At 44.3% G+C, this 21,029-nt stretch overlaps 1 protein-coding gene across 1 annotated transcript in view; it reads left to right on the forward strand.

Annotated features, from left to right (window-relative positions):
• Positions 1 to 21,029, forward strand: part of Arhgap17 (Rho GTPase activating protein 17) — a 98,094-nt gene that overhangs the window by 52,618 nt on the left and 24,447 nt on the right. Inside the window, 10 exon segments of the mRNA XM_041666747.1 lie at positions 963 to 1,036; positions 2,674 to 2,785; positions 3,007 to 3,083; positions 5,146 to 5,257; positions 9,149 to 9,217; positions 9,374 to 9,455; positions 14,871 to 14,998; positions 16,947 to 17,058; positions 17,731 to 17,812; positions 19,854 to 19,934. Coding sequence (XP_041522681.1) covers positions 963 to 1,036; positions 2,674 to 2,785; positions 3,007 to 3,083; positions 5,146 to 5,257; positions 9,149 to 9,217; positions 9,374 to 9,455; positions 14,871 to 14,998; positions 16,947 to 17,058; positions 17,731 to 17,812; positions 19,854 to 19,934 — 929 coding nt within the window.

The raw sequence follows: 21,029 nt of genomic DNA on the forward strand, positions 1-21,029 counted from the left end.
CACAATCTGAAACCCTGAAACTCTGCTACCCAGCTGATAGAGTGCTGGCTGGCCTGGCATGCATGAAACCCTGATTCAGTCCCCAGCACCAGACTGGGTGTGACAGTTCTTACCTGTATTTCTAGCACTCTGGGATGTTGACACAAAGGTATCAGAAGTTCAGAGGCATCCTTGGCTACATAGTGAGTTCAAGGCCAGCTCAGGATACAGGAGACCCTGTTAACAAACAAGGGTCAGCAAGATGGCTCAGCTGGTAGAGGTGCTTGCCGTCATGCTAGATGACTTGAGTTCAGTTCCAGGGGGCTACAGGGAGGAAGGAGAGAACTGACTCCACAAATTGTCCTCCGACTTCCACATTGGCATCAGTGCAGGTATACCCTCCCACACACCGCAAATGAACTACTTTTTAATGATTTTTATTTTTAATTAAATTAAAATCTAAAATCCAAAATGTTTTTAAATTAAAACCTTTATGAGTACAGATTTTGGACCATTTCACATTTTAGATTTTCATGTTCAGGGTATTTAATCAGTAAAGGCAGTGCACCTATTCCAAAGTCTAAAAATCTAAAACACTTGTGGTCCCAAGATTTCAGATAAGTAATACTTATCTGCACCTCTATGCACCTGATTAATTAGTAACAATAACAACAGCAGCAACAGTAGCAGCTGCTGAGCCCCAGGTGAGCACCCCTTATGCTCGCCACTCCCCATGTACTGGACACACACCACGTGCTGGCCATTCCCCATGTGGGAGGCACACTCCGTGTGCTGAACACACCCTGTGTGCCAGGACACCTGAGTTAATTTAGTCCAAGGACAGCCACAGGCTGAGCTACAGGGACAACTCTTTTCCTTCTACAGATTTCCTGGAGGGCAGGGGTACCCAGAGTGACCTGAAGCAGACCAATGAGAATGGTTGTGAACGGCAGATAAAAACCCACCTTATCTTTGCCTTCCAGAAAAAGCTTCCTCTGACAGCGCTCGCCCAGAACTTGCAAGAGGCTTCAGCCCAGCTAGAAGAGTCTCTTCTGGGGTAAGAGTGGTGCTCTGGAGAGCCCTTGGCCCAGAGTCTGGGGGAAGTGCACAGCTGCTATGTCTGGCAGCCACCGTAGGAATTCTGAGCACAGCAGTGGGGTCTATTTCATCAGGGGAGCAGCACCCAGGGCTGGGGTGCTGGGAATGTCTTTCTCTATTAGGAGTTTGGATGGAATTGGGTAGAAAAGGAACCATGCACAGGGAGTCAGGAAGTGTTCCCCATGTTTATGCATGAACTTGTACACTTGCCGATGACAATGTAGGCTCTGAGTTAGTATTGACAAGTCCTTCTCAGTCCTTCAGAGTCACTGACTTTAAGTATGGCCATCAAAACACAGAAGGTGGTGGTTTCATAAGAATGCATTTCCTAAATTATGTGGCTTATGTGGTAGTTGTTTTATCTTCAAAATGTTATATCTAGTCTATTTTCTTTTTAGCATATATTTATTTTTAATTGATATATATATAATTGTATACTTATGGTCTATGGTGGTATGGTATATAATGATTTTATCTGGATAATTGGAATGCTTATCACCATACATGTGTGCTCACGTACTGTGTGTATGTTTAGAAAATTTTAAGTTTTTTCTTCAAGATTTTTTAAATTAAAATCAGTGCCTATCTCCATCTTTGCTTCCTTGTGCTGATGTCATTTTCCTCACAGCAGTGATGCTGCGTACAAGCCCAGTCCGAATTCTCTCCAGGTATTAGTTCACTTAGCCTTCAAAACAACCTAGGAAGTAGGCAGTACTAACGTTTCCATTTTACAGATGAGGGATGCTGGCAGGAGAAAGGGCAGGGAGACTGCCTGAGACCACACAGCTGCAGAGTACAAAGCCTGCATTCAAACTCTTCAGCTTGGCTGTGATACCACAGCCACCTCTCACCACACCACACCCTTTCTGTAGCCAAAAGAGCTCCGCTGGAGGGTCATGGTGCAGAAGACAGGCAGGAGGGAGGCATGAGCTAATGGGGTTACATATTTGCACATATATTTTTGGCTATATCAGCTGTGTATTTAAGGAAAACAAAAAGGAAGTATGATGTTTGAGTAGCACCGTGTTCTTGGCCCATTTAGTCAGCCACTTCATCTGCAGTTGAGAACCTTGTTTTCAACCTTGTGGTGCTGGGGAGAAACCCACATCTATACTTGGTAAGCTAGAGACCCAGTTTTGGTGTTAACTCTGGAGGAAGTGTTGCTAAAGCCAGATGCAATAACAGACACATGTAGTGAGTGACCTTTTGCACATGTTAAAATTTTTCAGGGTGTTTTGAGAACACTCTTTTCACCTGACATGAGAACCTGATTCTTTGAGCTCTGGCTGCACTGTTCACACATTATCTCCCTATGCAATAAGTATATGCCAGAGACAGTCCTCCCCTCCTCCCTTCAGCCCTCTGTTGTCAGGTCAGAACTGAGGGCATCAGTGAGCCACCCTTCAGTCTCAGTTCATTTCATTTAAAGCATAAATCTGGATTTGTATTTTAGGTGATAGCCCATGTGCATACATTGTAATGGCTGCATTGGGAAGTGCCCTGCTATGTTCCTGTCATAGAGTAGAATGCAGCCACGTGACCACTTGGTACCTGTTTATGAGTGCATGGTTGTTGTTTGGTGTCTTGTCTCTAAAGGAAGATGCTGGAGACCTGTGGTGATGCTGAGAACCAGCTGGCTCTTGAGCTCTCCCAGCACGAAGTCTTTGTTGAGAAGGAGATAGTGGACCCTCTCTATGGCATAGCAGAGGTGGGTTCTTGTGCTGCCCGGCCTGATAGGGATCAGATAGTAAATGGTTATTGTGGGCCTAGAATTTAAATCAGCATCAGCTTTAATGTAGAACTCTTTGGGGAAGTAAGGGAAGTTTGTGTCTTTGAAAAAAATAAAAATCCATTGTAAATAAGTTTTCTTCTTTGAAGAATTCATCTAAAATCCCCAGATGTAACTGTATGATCTCTTCTTCCTTCTAGCTGGAGATTCCCAACATCCAAAAACAAAGGAAACAGCTGGCTAGACTGGTGTTGGACTGGGATTCAGTCCGAGCAAGGTAAGGTGACGCTGTGAGATCAGTGATGAATGCAGCAGAATTCAAGCCTGGCAGAGTCAGACAGACACCTCTGTCAGTGGCCAGATCACAACCTGTGTGTACCTCCTTCCAAGTATGACAGTGGGGATATTGTTAGAACATTCTAAACTAAAGCTCTTAATAGGAAAAGGGTTGGCGGCCGACACTTCCAAGATCACAACTCTCAAGACATTGGAGTTGAGAGATAATAGATCTGTGATCCGGACAGCTTATAAGGTCTTAAACCTCCATGATCAAGAAGGGAAGGACTCACGAACGGAACACTGTGAGTTCCTTGTGGCTCTATGCAGGGTTGAAGGCATCTCTGCCAGCAATGCCTCAGGAGTAAGTGGCTGGAAAGGCCAGGATGGGGTTGATACAAGCACCCTCTGTTTCTGTGAAGAGGATTGTTTCACAGACTGAGACCAACACATGCTGGCTGTATGATTTACTCCATGCCCTAGAAATAGCAATTGGCAGGACTAGTACTCTGACGGAGAGTTCTGCTGTGGCCTTGTCATGTATACATGTGTATCTAGAGCCCTGCAAGACAGCGAGACCAAGAGTATGCCCCCCACATATGTTTTTACTCAGGAGAAAGAATGTCTGTTGCTTAGTTAATTGAGACGTGTGTGCCCTTCACTGTGCTTGGCTAAGCAAAACATAGACGTTTATCTGTCAGGACATGAACATCTCAAGCACATGTGCCCTAGGATATCCAACTCTGATTCTTAGTCCATAGTCATACTCACTTAGTTAACTGAAGTGGGTATCAGAGAAACTGCAGTGGGTGAGTATTCCTTGTTTGCCTTTACTTGTTCCTGTGGCTCTGCTGAAGGAAAATGGAATCTAATGCAGTGAGAGTCTGTGGTACATGCTCTGCAAGCAGTTGTGCCTATTCCCTCCTTTTTGGTTTTTTTTTTTTTTGTTTTTGGGGTTTTTTTTTGTTTTTTTTTTTTTTTTTTGTTTTGTTTTGTTTTGTTTTGAAGTTCTGGGACATAGTCTCACGTAACTCTGACTGTCCTGGAACTCACTATGTATATCAGGCTGGCCTCGAACTCAACATAGATCTGCCTGCCTCTGCTTCTGGAAGTGCTGGGGTTAAAGTATGTGCCACCATGCCTGGCTGCTTGTCCCTTCTTTTATTCCCTTTCTTAGTTCTGCAAGATAGACAGTATTCATCAGCTTCACCTAATAGATGAGACAACCTAGGCAGAGATTAGATGCCAGGTTACACAGCTACATAAGCTGGAACTGCTCTGCAAACAAGATGTCACACTCCAAATTCTGTGCTTTTCTCAAGCCCAGCACTGACTGTTTTGCCTCTGTAGACATGGGAAGCTTTCTGTGCCTCATACTGGGGACGGGGAATAGGTACAATATGGCATTTGCAGGGCAGGGCAGCAGAATGGGAAACTTAAAAAGTTGCTAGTGTAGGTTTCCATTCTGTGTGTGCATACTATTGATATTTAAATATTCAAGAAGACCAGACATATCTATATTCAGAGGGTCAAAGCATATTTGAAAACCAGAAATAATGTTACAGACCCATTATTTGCATCTGCCCCTCTGCTATTCCTATGTGTATCTGAAATGCTTTCATAGCTACAGGCTTGACGTTCCGACTTTTGCTGCTAAGGTCTCACATGGTCACAAGGTGCATCATACGGAGTCCTCAAGAGCAGGGACTTGTTCTTAGTATATAGGGAACATTCCAGATCAAACCAGAAGAGGGTGCCTCATGGCAAGGACTCAGTGATTGGGCCCTGCAGAAAAGAAGGTCCACAGATTGTGTTCCAGCAGCGGTGCTGTGTGACATAGGATATTCTTGGTTGTGCCACCCCCAGCACCACAGGAGTCCTGCCTGTGGAGAAGCCAGTGCCTGGTTTTGCCTGCTTCTGTTCTGGAGGCCACACCTAGGAAAGAAGGCCTTCTGGAGTCTGCTTCCAGTACAGGGGAGTCAGCTAGGGAAGTCTCTGTCTTCAGGGCCTGCCTCCTAGTTAAAATTGCACTGCTTCTCAATCTGGCTCTTCCTGTTTTGCAGGTGGAACCAAGCACACAAGTCTTCAGGAACCAACTTTCAGGGGCTTCCATCCAAAATAGACACCCTAAAGGAAGAGATGGATGAAGCTGGGAACAAAGTTGAACAGTGCAAGGTATGGGAGTCCCTTATCGGGGGAGACCTTCAGCCACCTGTTGTTTTCTGTAAATCATAGGCAAAATGTCATGTTATAAATTCTTCAGTGTTCACCTAGTTCATATCAGAATACTATGAATGATATTGAAGAGTAGTTTTTATTTTGTTATTATTTTTATTTACTCTCCTCTCATATACTACATCCTGACCACAGGTTAGTTTTTATTTTCTAATACTGTACATTATTTTACAATCAAAAGCATATATATTTTTAAATCCAAGTGGGGTCTGGAGAGATGCTCAGTGGTTAAAGAGTCCATAGTGCTCTTGCAGAGGACCTGAATTCAGTTCCTAGCACCCACATTGGGTGGATCACAACTACCTGCCCCCACATCTCTGGGGAATCCAGCATCCTCTTCTGGCCTCTGCAGGTACCCACACTCAAATGCTCATACCCATACACAGCACAGTCACGGAATAACCTAAGAATAACTAAAATAAATCTTAAAATGCAAGTGGGATGTTTAAGGAAAACTTGACTGGGCTTATTTAAAAATCAGTTGAGAGAGGGAAAGAAACTAAATATAATATAAAGTTACAATTAAAATGACAGATGGCAGTATAAAGACAGCAGTATTGTATAGGTTTTCTGATATAAACATGACATCTATTATATAGTGAATTGCTCTTATTTACTTTAATAAGGGAAGGATTTTGTTGTTTTGTTTTTTGTTTGTTTGTTTGGAGACAGGATCTCACTATGTAACCCTGGTTGTTCTTGAACTCCACTATAGATCAGGCTGACTTCAACTCAAGAGATTCCCCCCTACCTCTTATTCCCAAATGCTGGGATTAAAGGCCTGGGCCACCATTTCAGGCAGGAAGAATTTTTTTTTTAATGTTTCTACAACAATTGGTTTGTAATTTAGGAGAATAATATTTTTTTCTCTCAAAAATTTAATTCCAAAAATACTTTCAAAAATTCTATGCTGGTTATATTACTAACTGATATTTTTCTCCCCAGGTCTAGTCATGAAAATAGATACTTATTCCGCTTCTTTTAGAGGTGCTAAGGAAGCAAGTCTTTGGTAACTCTTAGGATCTTCAATTTTTTTTTTCTTGCTGTTGCTCATCTTTTTCCAGAAATACTCATTTCCTCCTAGTTTGTGTTGGAACTCTTACATTTTGGTTTGTTTGGGCCATGTTATAATCCCACCCTTAAAATAGCAATTATTGCTGGGCAGTTGGTGGTGCACGCCTTTAATTCCAGCATTTGGGAGGCAGAGGCAGGTGGATCTCTGTGAAGTCAGCCTGGTCTACAGAGTGAGTTCCAGGACAGCCAAGGCTGTTACACAGAGAAACCCTGTCTTGAAAAACCAAAAAAGGAAAAAAATAGCAGTTATTGTTCTCCAAACTGTTAAATGCTGAATAAAACAGGTAAAAATGAAACTGTACCTCACAGAGTTGCACCACAATTTTTATGTTTATAAAGGATCATATATAGCTTAGTAGGTAGAATGCTAGCTTGGTATGCATAGAGCTCTGGGTTCAGTCCCAGAACCATACATACTGGGAGTAGTGATTCTAACACTTGAGAAGTAGAAGTTAGAGGATCAGAAGTTCAGGGTCATCTTTGGCTTGAGACCAGCATAGGCTACTACACAGACTCTAACTCAGGGAGAAAGAAACAAAAAAGAATACTAAAAAAATTCATATTCCAGCGAGACTGCTACAAGTGTGATATGTTTAGAGGGGCACATGTCCAAACCAGTAGAGAAAGGCATTATCTCCGGGGTTCTGGGAACTGGAGGAGTGTCTCATAGGCATTGTTCTTTCCTAGACTCAGCCCGGCCCACAGACACTGCTCCATTCTCTCCGTGTGCTGATGAGTGAACTTACTGTAATTGTTCCCTCTGTTGGGATATAATTCTTTAGAAATACTGTCTTTGAGCAAACTGGGCATGGTGGCACACGTCTTTGATTCCATCACACTGGAGGCAGAGGCAGGCGGATCTCTGAGTTTGAAGCCAGCCTGGTCTACATAGTGAGTTCCAGGACAGCTAACCTACATAGTGAGACCCTGTTTCAAAAAAGAAAAGATAAGCTGTCGTTATGCATGATGCGTATATAGTTCTTCCTTAATTCACCAGGCTCCATGCTTAGCAATTTTCTGATCCTTGAGCCTACACGACTGCCGCGTTCCAGCGTGTTGGGCAGCAGAGGTTGTCCCCAGCTTTAGTTTGTGTTTAGCATTTGACTGTTCATTATTTTTCTTTCCTTCCCTTTCTGGTTAGGAGCAAGGCGAGGTCTGAGGAAATCTACTTCTTGCTTTCTCATTTATTCTAAAGGGATATATGTTGTTCTTCATGTACATTTCTGAATAAGAGAATCCTCATATAACTTTGTGCACCTTGTGGTAAAAACAGAAGATAATACATTAAAAAGCTCACTCAAGCTGGCGCGCAGACGCCTTTAATCCAGCACTTGGGAGGCAGAGGTAGGAGGCTCTCTGCATTCGAGACCAGCCTCAAACTGGCCCACAAGGGTTAGTTCCAGGACAGGTAGGGCTACTACACAGAGAACCCCTGTCTCGGAAAAACAAAGCAAATCAAAGCTCACTCAGGCTGTATGTATCGTTTTTCTAATATTTGGGTTTTCTGTATACATGTAGAATGTCTATAGATACATGTTTAAAACATTAGAAATGTATACTCAAACACTAAATCTGTCTTTTAAATTTCTGTCCTGATGGTATAAGCCTGTAATATCAGCTACTTGAGAGGCTAAAACAAAAGGATTAGAAGTTCAGGGCCAGCCTGGGCTACAGGAAGTGCTCAGGGCCAACTAGGACATCAATGACACTGTCTAAAAATAAAAGGCAGAAATTGGGCTCAGTGATAGAGAACTTACCTAGAATCTACAAGGCCTGAGATTCAGTGCAGTGCTGCAAGGTAATAAAAATAACAGCAATTTTTACATAACGATTATTTACATTAGTTCACATATTAAAAAGTGTCGCTACAGAGTGAAGTCTTGCTTCCATTTCTCTTTCTCTTTGCCCACACCTACTGCTGCTAACAGAAAACTACTGCTTCTAGCACCCTGGGTTTTTCCATACACATTTTTATATTTATACGACAATAGAAGTATGACCTTTTCCCTCCTTTTTGTTATCCAGAGCCCAAATGGCAATAAATGCCAAATTATAGTCTATACTTTGATTTTTACCAGCAAATATCTAGGTTTATATAGTCTAGGACCCAAACACTTTTAGGGTGGGTCTTTCTACCCCAACCTGGTTAACTTAATCCTTCCAAGGCATTCCTTCAAGGGTGGGTAGGGGGCGGTGTTTGAACGCCTGTCTCTTAAAGGTTTCTGGATCCTGTCACGTTGAGAATTAACACTAACCCTTACATTCTGATTTCCTTCCATGCCAATCAAAAAATTTTTCTGTTCTTTTCTCTTTCTGTTTTGGTGTTTGTGTGGTGATAGGTGGGTGGGTTTGGAGGTGTCAGAGGACAGTCTTAGGTGTTGCTCCTTGCCTTCCATTCTCTCTGAGTCAGGCTCTGTTCACCACTGTGTACCCAAGCTAGTTGGCCCACAAACTTCCAGAGATTGTCCCGTGTGGGCCACCATCTTACTGTAGGAGTACCAGACTTACAGTTGCATACATAGTACCCAACTGTACTCGAGTCCTCACCCTTGGGAGGTAGGTGCTTTATCAGCTAAGCCGTCTCTAGGGTGGCAGGTGCCTTATCGGCTGAGCCGTCGCACCATCGGGCCTCAGTGCAGTAACTCGGTCAGTAGACATTTCACCTGTGGCTGCTCACATCCCCTGTAATCTAAGAAATCCCAGAGGTTGTCAGGTGCCAGTTTCTTTACTGATGTTAGTGACACATCTTCTACCCAGGATCAACTGGCGGCAGATATGTACAACTTCATGGCCAAAGAAGGAGAGTACGGCAGATTCTTTGTAACGGTAAGTACCTTCCCTCAACCAAATGTTAGCACGTTATAAGAATTGAATGATTTAAGCGTTATGGAAAGAGTTGATTTTCAGTTTTGCTCAACGGTTGTGTCTGTGTCCATCCAATGCTAACGTTACTTTTGTTTTTGAATGTGGGTCTGTTCTCAGTTATTAGAAGCCCAAGCAGATTACCATAGAAAAGCATTAGCAGTCTTAGAAAAGGCCCTTCCCGAAATGCGCGCCCATCAAGGTAATGTAACCTGCGTGTCCGCTGATGCCTGCTCTCGCCCCTCCCCCGCCTCTGTTGTTCTTCACCCTGCCTCCGCATGCCTGTCCTTGAGATGAGCCCCTCTGCCTAGCGCTTTCCGGCGTAACTTCATTCTTGCTGCATCCTCTAATCTCTTCCAAACCCTAATTAACTCACTAACGGAGCATTGCACTTTCCAACACCTTCCACGGAACATAAGCAGCCTCTGCTCCTTGAAGACGTTTGCAAGCCTCTGCCATCTAATTAGCCTTTTCCAGCGCTTGTCTTTTCCGTAGAGCGTCCATTCCTTTAGAAAATGGATTCCAGATTTTTCAAGGAAGAATTTGACAAGCCAGCCCTTGATGCCACATCAGTTACTGTAATCAAATCACAAGGCCATGGCTGCCTCTTTCTAACCTTCAGTAGAAAGATTCTTTCTTCCATTTCTTGCTCTCTTACCAGCTTTGATATTTTGTCTGCTCTGCCGAAGCATGTAACCGTTTTGTCTAGCAGTGTGTTGAACTCTCCCCTGGTGTGTAGTTTTAAGTTGGGTATGTAAAGCCTCCCCCAATCTCAGTTCTTGCTGTTATTTCTCACTGATTTACTATAGAATAGTTATCAGCATATGTGGGCAGTTGTTGAGGCAGAAATTATTCTGTTATCTTTGGATTTCTGTATTTGTCTCTTGGTGTCCATGAGGGAATTGGTTCTCTAGAACAAAAGTCTCAGCCTTCCAAGTCCCTTATGTAAAGCAGCATAGTGTTTGCAAACACCCTCCACACAGTTTTTAATTTCCAGATGACTTACAATGTGTATTATGATGATACAGGGCTACATAAAAATAGCATTGTTTGAGAAATAATGACAAGAAAACGAAGGTCCCTACATACTCGGTTCAGATCAGCCTTTTCTAGCGTCTTTTTCTTTCTTTCTTTTCTCCTTTTTCCCTTGTAGTACTAGGATAGAACGAATGGTCATACACATATGAGGCGAGTGCCCTGTGCCCACAGCCTTTCCAGAGGCTTTTGGTCTACAGTTGTTGACTTTGTTAGTTCACAGTTACAGAGAGCTGACATTCGGACTGTACATCCCTGTGGAGCCATTGAGCTGGTACTGCAAGGGTATCTGGCCAGGTGCTGAGTGTGGCAAATGTGTGGTGTTCACAAATGTGTGTGCGGCTGGTCCCCTAGAGAATGCCATGTGTTCGCCTAAGTTTCAGGAAGTCCTGATGAGTTAGTTACTCTGTGTGGATGCTTTACACTGTGGACTCTGAGCTCCTCTAGCCTGACTGTGAGCATAGGGTCTGGAGCAATGCCATGTGCGGTGCAGTGTGTCTCATTACCTGGCCGTTCTTTTCAGGACAGGCTGCCCTTGCTTCCTAAGTCATGGTTTCCCAGTTCCTGGGCAATATACAGAGTCCCAGCAGCAAATGCTGTCAAGTTCAGAGTGTTGAGAGCATGTGTTTGATGTCCGCTGCTGGTTGGGCCCTACATGGGACAAGATGTAGGTGTCATTCTGGCCTTTGAATGGTGAAAACTCTATTGGGAAGAGTTGAATATTAACATAAGCAAGAAGGCTGGATTTCCCTGTTCAGTGTTCTTCCTCAGAGAAATATACAGAAAGTCAGGGGAGCAGAGGGGAGCTCAGGACAGAAGAGGGAAGGCTGGACTGTGACAGGCATCACTGTGAAGAAGCGTGCTCTGTCTTTCCCAGGTCACTCACTCGCCTCTACCTGCCTTTGTACCTACCTTTCTTTTGGGCCCATCTTTTCTTCAGTGGCCTTCTCTCAGAAAGACTCAGCATATCTTTAGAAAGAAAAAAAAAATTATGCAGTGGGAACTTTCTGTCCCCAAACCTGGAGAACTCCAATATCCACCTTGCTGTCCACCTTCCTACCCATAACCCTTTGCAGTTTGGTTTATGTGCCCACTCCACCATTAAAGGAAATTACAGTTCCCCAAGGAACAGCAACCTTTCCCCCAAATCTTGGTGTTTGACACAGCCCAGGTGAGCACTGAGGACATCTTCTTTCTGATTTCATTCTTCCTTCCCGGTTAGGATTCCGTATGTCTTTGATCCTGTACCACCCAGCAGTCAGCCTTTTCTGAGGTCCATTCCCATTCTTCTGTTCTTCCTCTCCTCCCTCATCCGGTTTTTCTTTCTAGACATTTTGCATCTTGACAGCTCCCTCCCGCCTCATTGCACTGTGAGCATCAGTTAGTTCCCTTTGATCTGTGCTCCTTTACCTTTGACCGTAGACAGCACCCAAGACCTCCTGCTCAGCTGTTTTTCCCTCCTTGTCTTCTCTTACTGGCCTTTTTCACAAAACTCTGCAACTGTGAAACCTGAGAGCCATCATTCTATCCCCTTGCCTACCTATGACTGGGTTCTGGGTAGTTGGCACTGAGCTCCACCTTCCTTCTGTCCCACCAGCCCCCTGCACTTTCATTTCCTTGTCCCTTAGTGCTGTTCCCAGCCAACTCCCTTATGTGTGCTTGTCTGCTTCTTGATGCCCTGCCTCACTCCTTCCTTTGAGGAGCCTTCTCTAACCACTGCAGCGAGCACTGAGTTCTTTGTCTCTCAATTGCTGTCACATTGATGGTCTACACCAGAAGTCGCAAACAACCATAGCTCATTCAAATTTATTTTAAAAATTAGTTGCCACCATTGAAAGACCAGACACTTTTGAACAGTCCTGACCTCAGGCTTCTCGTCAACATTTCAAAGATCTCAGCACAGCATGCTTTCCACTGTGGAGACCTCCATCCAGCTCTCAGAGTGGCTGCAGCCAGAGCCTCTCCAGCCTGGCCCAACATCTGCGTTTGCGACCCTCGTCTATACCATTGATTGCCACGCCTTAGCATTATGTCCTGTCTGTTTAATGGCTGTTACATGTTTATGTGTCTGTCTTATGTGTCCTTCATAGCTCAGTTGCTCTTACTGTGAAAGTGTGTGTTGGGGGGGGAGGGGTCCTTAAGAATTTTGTGTGCCTGCTGCAGTACTTGGCACAAAGTAGGCCTGTTGTTTGAAGGCCAGCTCTTGGACTGGAACTTGCCTTTGGAATTGTGTCTAGGTCAGAAGGTTCTTGTTTGTTCCCCCTGCTGCTGACACTCCACAGTGGGTGGTGAGCCATCCTCTGCTAGTGTTTACTACAGCATCCCAAGAGAGGACGGAGTGTAGCCATCTCTCAGTGATATGGAGGTCGCAGTTCTTGGCTTTTCAAAGAAGAGTGGAGAGACAGGAAAAGCTTAAGCAGACGTTCATTTGGCAGGACAGGCACTCCAAAGAGAGATTGCAGTGGGCTGCCCCAAAGGCAAGAGGCAGCACAGTGGCTCCTGTGCCATTGGTTTTAAAGTTTTTATAAATATTTATGAGGTAGGTGGTATATTTATGGGGAAAGATAGCCCTTTCTCATCCCAAATCATGGTGGGTTGGATCTCCCTTTTATGGTTCTTTTTCTGATGCTCTGGACAAGTTCACTGAGGGGCAGAGATGCAGAGCCTTTGTTGGTACACGTGTGTGGGGAAGTAGTGTTCTGTGTAGCAGTCATGACCCATGAGCAACTTCAAGGACATTCACCACAGGGCATTCTGACTGACAGGAGACACAGCCACAAAAATGCTGCTGCAGTTCTTTTGGTTGCCTCCTACCTAACTCCCTTTTGAGATTGTTCAAGGTTCGTGATTGAACTCATGACTCTCAGTAAAGACATTTTGCTCTTTTAAAAGTTGGGATTTTAGCACTTGGGAGGCAGAGGCAGGTGAATCTCTGTGAGTTCGAGACCAGCCTGGTCTACAAGAGCTAGTTCCAGGACAGGAACCAAAAGCTGTGGAGAAACCCTGTCTCGAAAAACCAAAAAAAAAAAAAAAAGAAAAAAAAAAGAAAAAAAAGTTGGGATTTTTAGTTTGAGGGCTGAGACCATAGTTTTATAATAGAATACAGAGACAGGAAGCAGGAGTTAGGCAAGGCATTGGGCTCCTTCCTCCCAGCTTGTCTGTCTTCTGTTTGACGTTAGTGTCTAGGGTTGGACATGTTGTAGAGGTGATTATAGGTATCATATGCAAAACTTCCAAGTGCCTCTCCTGTATCCACTAAGAAAATGGTCTCATGACCATTTTGAGCAAGGTTGACCATCAATGCTTTAAGTAAAAGGGACAGAGTAGTCTGATAAGATCTAGACTTCTAGACAACTGTCATAGATCTGTCTTGTGGGACAGGACTGGTCCAGACACTTTTATCTGTTAGAAAATTCCTTGGGACAGGGCTAGGACATGGCCAAAGGTGAGAAGCTGAGAGTGGCATATACTTGGTCTGTGATTTTATTCGCTGTCTTCTGTCTCCACCCCTTTCTCTCATCTTTCCTCACTTCCTCTTACTGTCATTTTAAACTTCCAATCATTTCTTAGGCCTGTGCATCTGTGGTGTTTTGTTTTCTCCCTTCCTCTCTGTATAGGTGGAAGGAGCCCCATCCCACGCTTGGAGGGGAGGGAAGTGTCCCTGGACAGCCCTGTCCAGATCCAGCCCTCCAGTAGGGTGGTGATGGGAGGGCCATCCATCAGAGGCTGGGGAGAATGTGCTCTTCCTTAGCTGCACAGGCTCATGTGCTGGTTCCTTCTTTGGTTTCCGTGTGTTCTCCAGGCAGCACTAGATCTCTGTAGTGCCCACAGGCGCCACAGGCCAAACGAGCACCTCATATTCTGATTTAGCATGTCCATGTTCCAAATTCTTGTATGACTGCTTCATCGTGCATGTTTCTGCTGAGCTGCCTCAGATCTGTAGTGTATGAATTGGGGCCTGTGACCTAAAAGTCATAAAACAATGATGCCACCATCAGCACAGCCTTTAGCCCAAGCTGCTTGGGAACCACATACATCAAAGTTTTTCTCCCAGAGGTTTCTAAAGTAGACACAGGTTAGCGGACAGTATTGCATACCACAGTGTGTTTTCTACTTTGCCTTCCCCTTGACCTTTTTTGGTCTTGATGACAAACAAAAACTCCTATTTGGAATGCCAAGGATTGTCCTTTCACATGATGGGGTCTCTACCCATGAGGCCAGCCCTGCGTTGCGTGGCTAGAGTCAATTTCAGTAAAGACGGTGTGCTCATATGTAGCCTGTATTTTAATGCAAGGCCTCTGACTCCACAAGTGTTCACTGTGTGTGGTACAGGTTCAAGGCCACCATCAGTATCTCCCCTGGGCAAGTCGTGCCATAGGGTGTGCTAGGAGCCTCAGTCCCCCAGTGATTGTCCCGGCCTGATACATGGGCTGTGCTCACTTATGCTTACAAATGTCTGGGTGTTTCTCCTTTCCCCAAGCCCCAGCCACCAGTCTACAAAGGAGCCGTTGGTTCTGTGGAAAGAAAATTCTCAGGGATTCATGAGGTGGTCAGAGGTCTTACCAGCTCTTTTCTGCTCTAGATAAGTGGGCAGAGAAGCCAGCCTTCGGTACACCCCTGGAGGAACACCTGAAGAGGAGTGGTCGTGAGATTGCGCTCCCTATTGAGGCCTGTGTCATGTTGTTGCTGGAGACTGGCATGAAGGAGGAGGTGAGAGGCACCCCAGGTTCCACCTGCCAAATCATTTAACCCTTCCTCTATCCACATCACTACCACCTGCCCCCCCCCCCCCCATGCACTTTTATACTACAGCCAATGTGGAGGTATAGACCATTGGCTTGCAAACCTCTGTCCCCATGATCCCTGTTTTTCAATGATTCATGGACCTTAATTTAATAGATAAAGTGCGGCCTCACAGAACAGTGCACTCGCTCTGCCTGCAGTGCGCTCTGACCTTTCACCGTCCTGTCTCCTTTCAATCTCTGTTTATGGTTTGGGACAATGCTTTGGTGGCTGAGAACATCCATGACCTTTCGTTGTGTGGTGTACAGTGGTTTTAAAGGGTACATTTATGTATTGCATTTTATATGATCCATACCAAAAAACCTGCATGAGCCAAGCAGGACAGCTCTTATTTCTCCCCATACATAGAAGTAAACATGCAAAGAGTTCATGCCAGGGCAGAGCTAGATTCAAAATGTAAGATTCTTTGTCCTTTAAAGAATCTTTTGTAGCCGGGTGATGCTGGTGTATGCATTTAATCCCAGCATTTGGGAGGCAGAGGCAGCTGGATCTCTGACTTTGAGGCCAGCTTGGTCTACAGAGAGAGAGAGAGTCCTAGAACAGCCAGGGCTACACAGAAAAGCCCTGTCTGGAAAAAAAAAAAAAAAAGAATTGTCTGTTGAAGTCTCGCGTGCAGAACAGAGGCGCTGCAGGTGAACAATAACGTGAGTTTTCACAAATAAAACTTTGGTATTTAATCCAACCCAAATTAAGAACATCCCAGAAGCTCTCCTGTTGGCTTCTGGTATCTAACCTCAACTTTCAAAAGCCCCAATCTGTGCTTCTCAACTGGGCCTGCTTTTGTTCTCCAGTGACTCTTCTGATGGTTCCCAGTGAAGAATCTCTGGGTGTATGAAGTGTTGAGAAACCTGACACTTACTGCTTAAGCCCGTTTCCTAAATCCTGGTCCACTGTCCTTTATATACCTGCCACTCTTGGTTTGTTCTCTATGTGTCTGTCTCCCTTCCTTCCTTCCTTCTTTCCTTCCTTCCTTCCTTCCTTCCTTCCTTCCTTTCTTTCTAAGTCACATTGAGGTCAGTGAAAGTAGCATGCAGTCTGGTCTGTTTTTACTGAGATGTCATTTTTAAAAAGAATAAACTAAATTTGTAAGGTGTAGTAGTCAGTAATCAATGCCCTGACATATAAAAGCTTTTCCAGAGATCAAGAACTAGCATTAAGAAGGTCTTTGTTCTGGTGAAGATCTTTTCCTATTCTGTAGGCTGCTTGTTTTGTCTTGTTGACTGTGTCCTTTGCTTTACAGAAGCTTTTCAGTTTCAGGAGGTACCATTTATTAGTTGTTTTTCTCAGTGTCTGTGCTACTGGGGTTATATATAGGAAGTGGTCTCCTATGCAAGTGCGACGTCTTGAAATTTGCAGGCAAATGAATGGATCTAGAAAACATCATATTGAGTGAGGTAACCCAGACTCAGAAAGACAAATATCATATGTATTCACTCGTAAGTGGTTTTTAAACATAAAGCAAAGAAAACCAGCCTACAAATCACAGTCCCAGAAAATCTAGACAGCAGTGAGGATCCTAAAAGAGATATATGTGGATCTAATCTACATGGGAAGTAGAAAAAGACAAGATCTCCTGAGTAAGTTGGGAGCATGGGGAAGATGAGAGAGGGTTAAAGGGGAGGGGAGAGAAAGGGAGAGGAGCACAGAAAATGTATAGTTCAATAAAATCATTTTAAAAAGATAAAAAGAAGGTCTTTGTTCTGCCTGTCACCATACGCCGGGCACACACCACACTCTTCATTCCTTGGATTGGTGTTGTAAGATGGGCACCGTGGCTGCTCTCACAAGCAAGCTGAAGATTCCCAGGGTGAGATTCTGCTCTGACTTGATGCTGGTGGCTTTTTACTGTCTTTAGGGCCTTTTTCGGATTGGGGCTGGAGCCTCTAAGCTAAAGAAGTTGAAAGCTGCTCTGGACTGCTCTACATCTCACCTGGATGAATTCTATTCAGACCCCCATGCTGTAGCAGGTAAGCTCCAAGGATTGTTTGCAAACCTACCTGTCTTTAGTGGAAGCAAGTTCTAGCTCAGATTGCCAGCAGAAAGAACAGCTGTCATTTGAGGAGTGGTTGATCAAGTCACTGATGGAATCTCCTAATCTGCACTGTGTGTGCACATGTATACACCTTTTCTCTTCTTTCTGGGTTCTCTTCTCCCCCTCACTCTCTGTTAAGCAAAGGTGAAGAAGGTAGCTGTGACAAACACGGCACACTTGTTTGGAATGCCAAGGATTGTCCTTTCACGTGATGGAGTCTCTTTCTTGTCTTCTACCCATGAGGCCAGCCCTGCTTTGTGTGGCTAGAGTAAATTTCTTTTCAGTAAAGACAGTGTGCTCAGATGTAGCTTTTATTTATTTTGAAGATATATTTCTTCCTGTCACACCCATGACCTACGTTTGCCTGGAGAAATTTTGTATGTTAATAGAATTACCTTAAAGTGAATTTTATTTTCCATTGCTCTCTTGGTGTATGTATTTTTGCAAAGAACTGAATTTCTTTTGCAAGGCTTTATTGTATAAGCACTGCTGCCAGATCATGATTTGTTCTGTGCATCTTGGAAGACTGTATGTGAGATATTTTTCATTTGCAGAACAATGCAGCTTTGGCCCCCACTGCATGCTCAGAATATGTTCATGGTTTTAGGTGCTTTGAAGTCCTATTTGCGGGAATTACCTGAGCCCTTGATGACTTTCAATCTGTATGAAGAATGGACACAAGTTGCAAGGTAAGTTTTAAATGCTCAGTTTTAAAAGTTCAAAGCAATGATGAAATACTGTGTCCCATTTGTAAGTCCTTGTACTCTCAGGATTCACGGGACACTGAAATACATGCATAAGGATGTGTCCCTGTTCCACCTGCATCCAGAGTGAGCATACTCAGTATTGCTACTATAAAGAGCTCACGGATTGTGCTGTTGTTTGAACTAGTATTGCTTCACCGCATTAATGAAGGAGCTGATCTCAAACCCCTCTGTGACTGGGTCATGCATTATAGGGTTCCTGTGCTACTGGCTGCTTGCAGGTTCAGCTCTTCAGCAATAGAATAAGACCCTTACTTGCAGTAATAGTGTTTTTCTCAGTGTCCACTGTGTGCTAAGCTTTGTCGTACTCCCTCCTGCCATTCTTAATAAGCATCGAGCATGCAGAATAGGCACATATTCTTGTTATCTTCATTGTACAGATACAAGAACTGGGAATTGTCAGAACTGGCATCCAGATGGAGACTTTTCTGCCCCAAAGTTTTTACCCATTCTTTGATCTTGTCTTCCACCCTCAGCTTAGCCTGCCTAGTAACAGGACAGTGTATTTCAGATGCCGTCAGCTTCTCCTTGGCCAGCCAGGTGATCTTGTTACTTCTCACTTCCTCTCTGGATTGTCTGATTCTTCAGTCCTGAGGAAGGACCAACTAGTTTCACCTCCACCTCCTCCCTTCCCCCTTCAGCTCACCCTGTCACTTTCCTTCCCAGCTGACCATGATTAGATAGAGCCATCATGGGATCTATGTGACTTCTCAGGGATCTGCGATCACTGTGGACTAAGAGACTTTCTCCCTGGTAGGTGGTGAGGTTTTAAGTTCGAGGACAAGTTCTCAGTCTGTCTTTTGACTGAGTTAAATGTGTCAGCAGTCAGCATCAATAGGGCTCCTTGTATCGGGAGTCTCCTCACCTCAGCTCTCCTCTAGCTTCCTAGACTCTAAAATCCTTTTTTAAGGAGGAGGTGTCTCTCTGCTGGCAGGTAGACGCTATAGCATAAAAATGTTGGAAAAAGCCATCCTGTTGGCTTGGTAACTGGCCTCTAAAGTATAATCAGATGACTTCCTGCACTGTAACTCATCAGCATTGTGGCTACCTGCTGCACTCTCTAGAGGACAGAGTTGTGACTTTGTAGGTTCTCTTCTTCCCATCTTGTGTTTATGGAAGTTTGTGCATCAAAGCTGTGTAGAACCAGAGCTCTTAAAACTGTTCTACACAGGAATTAGCCCCAGCCTGGACTTTGGAGCAGAGGTGACACCAAGAAAGATCAGAGGTCTGGGCTCCTGGGAGCTTGGCTATTGTTCTGTGATCAGGCTGCCTTTATGTTAAGGAATGCTAGGCTTCATAATGCTGCTAATTAATACACACATTCTTAGAATTTTCAGTGGTAGGCGTCTGCTTGTGCCAAGCTTGGGGCATTGTGATTTCACAGGATTCTGCCTCTAGCCTTAATAACGTTCAACAGAATCAATGTTCTTCCTCTGTCCTGCAAAACTTGGTGAGATGAAGTACCTGCTCCCAGTCTAATAGTGTGGAACTGGGATTTGACCCCAAAATTATTTATTTCTCAGATCAGTGCTATCTTGCAGTTTTGAAAACAGAGACAAGCTTCACTTGATAAAGAACATGCGTTAGTTTTCTGCTATAAGAAATATGTGACATAATCAGCTTAAAGGAGGGCAGGTTTATTATGGTTCTTGGGGTCATAGGTTCAGTTCCTGTTGCTTCAGACTTGTGGCTACGCCATACATTATGGTGGTAGAAGCATGTGCCTCATGCTGGCCAGTAGACACAAGGTAGGGACTGGAGTTCTAAGACCTCCCTCTAGCATCAAGTCTTCCAACTGTACCCTACCTCAGGGTTCCAGCATCTCCTGCTAGCACCACAGACTGTCATCCAAGCCTTTAGCACAGGCGCCTCTGAGAGACATTGCAGATCTGAGCTATAATAGTACATTAATATGGGGATCAATAGCGTGTGCTTTTATCAATTCTTGTGTACATTTCTTTCCTAGTGTGCAGGATCAAGACAAAAAACTTCAATATTTATGGACGACGTGTCAGAAGTTGCCACCACAAAACTTTGTTAACTTTAGGTATGTGTTTGAGTTTGCTGTGTGCTAAGCATCATAGTCAAAAGCTGCCGGGGTGGAAAAGGGTTGTCTTTAAGGTTACAATCCATCAGTGAGGGAAGCCAAGGCAGGACTCTGGCAGGAGCCTGGAGGCACAAATGAAGGAGAGACTATGGAAGACACTGTGTTATACTTACTCCCAGCCTTACTCTTTAGCTCACATAGCCTGGGCCAACCTACCCAAGGATGGCACTATCTGCAGTAGGCTGGGCCCGCCTACATCAGTCATTAATCAAGAAAAAGCACCACAGACATGCCCACAGGCCAGTCCGGTAGATGCTTTTCCCCAGTTATTACCTCTTCCCAGGTATGCCAGGTTGACATCAAATTAGCCTTCAGAGTGTATATGATTCTATAAATGAAGGTGCAGTGACCCTGGAGTGGATATGTTTCTTCCGAGATGACCCTACTTCAAGCATGCTTGGCACATTCAGAAGGCTTTGCAGAATAATACGGAGCTGCTGGGATGGGGTGGGTTGCTTGGTGTACTGGTGATGCTGATATGTAGATGGTCTGATCATTTCGACACTGCAGCTGTTAGCAGAAACACTGCTATGAGAAGCTTCAGTGGCTGTATATTGTATTTGGAGCCCAAGCTGTCCCTATGTAAATGCACAGTTAATCAGTAGTTACTGTTTCTGTGCCCTTTTATGTGCTCAAGTCACTGTACAGTGAAGATTATATTTCAGTATGTTATTAAATAATGTCTTTAAGAAAACTTCTGGGACTGCTGCTTTTCCTTGGACTTCTATAACCTGGAAGAGGTGTGAAGGAAAGGTAGCCCCAGGGAATTGCCAGTTAAAACCAAGCCAAGGGTCCAGCAAGATGGCTCAGTGGGTAAAGGCCCAACAAACTGAGTTCCTGAGACCCACGAGAAAGAGGGAGAGAACTGACTCCTGAAGGATGTGTCCTTCTGTCCTCTCCTTGTCTCTCCCCACTTCTCCTCTCTGATACACACACAGGAATAAATGTAGTGTGTGTGTGTGTGTGTGTGTGTGTGTGTGTGTATGAGATTTGTTTAAAATTCACTTTGCAGGTGATTTGTGTGAAATGCTACCT

This window comes from Microtus oregoni, unplaced genomic scaffold (genome assembly GCF_018167655.1).
Source record: "Microtus oregoni isolate MIOR12 unplaced genomic scaffold, Mior012 000016F_ref0000370, whole genome shotgun sequence".
Lineage (NCBI taxonomy): Eukaryota > Metazoa > Chordata > Mammalia > Rodentia > Cricetidae > Microtus > Microtus oregoni.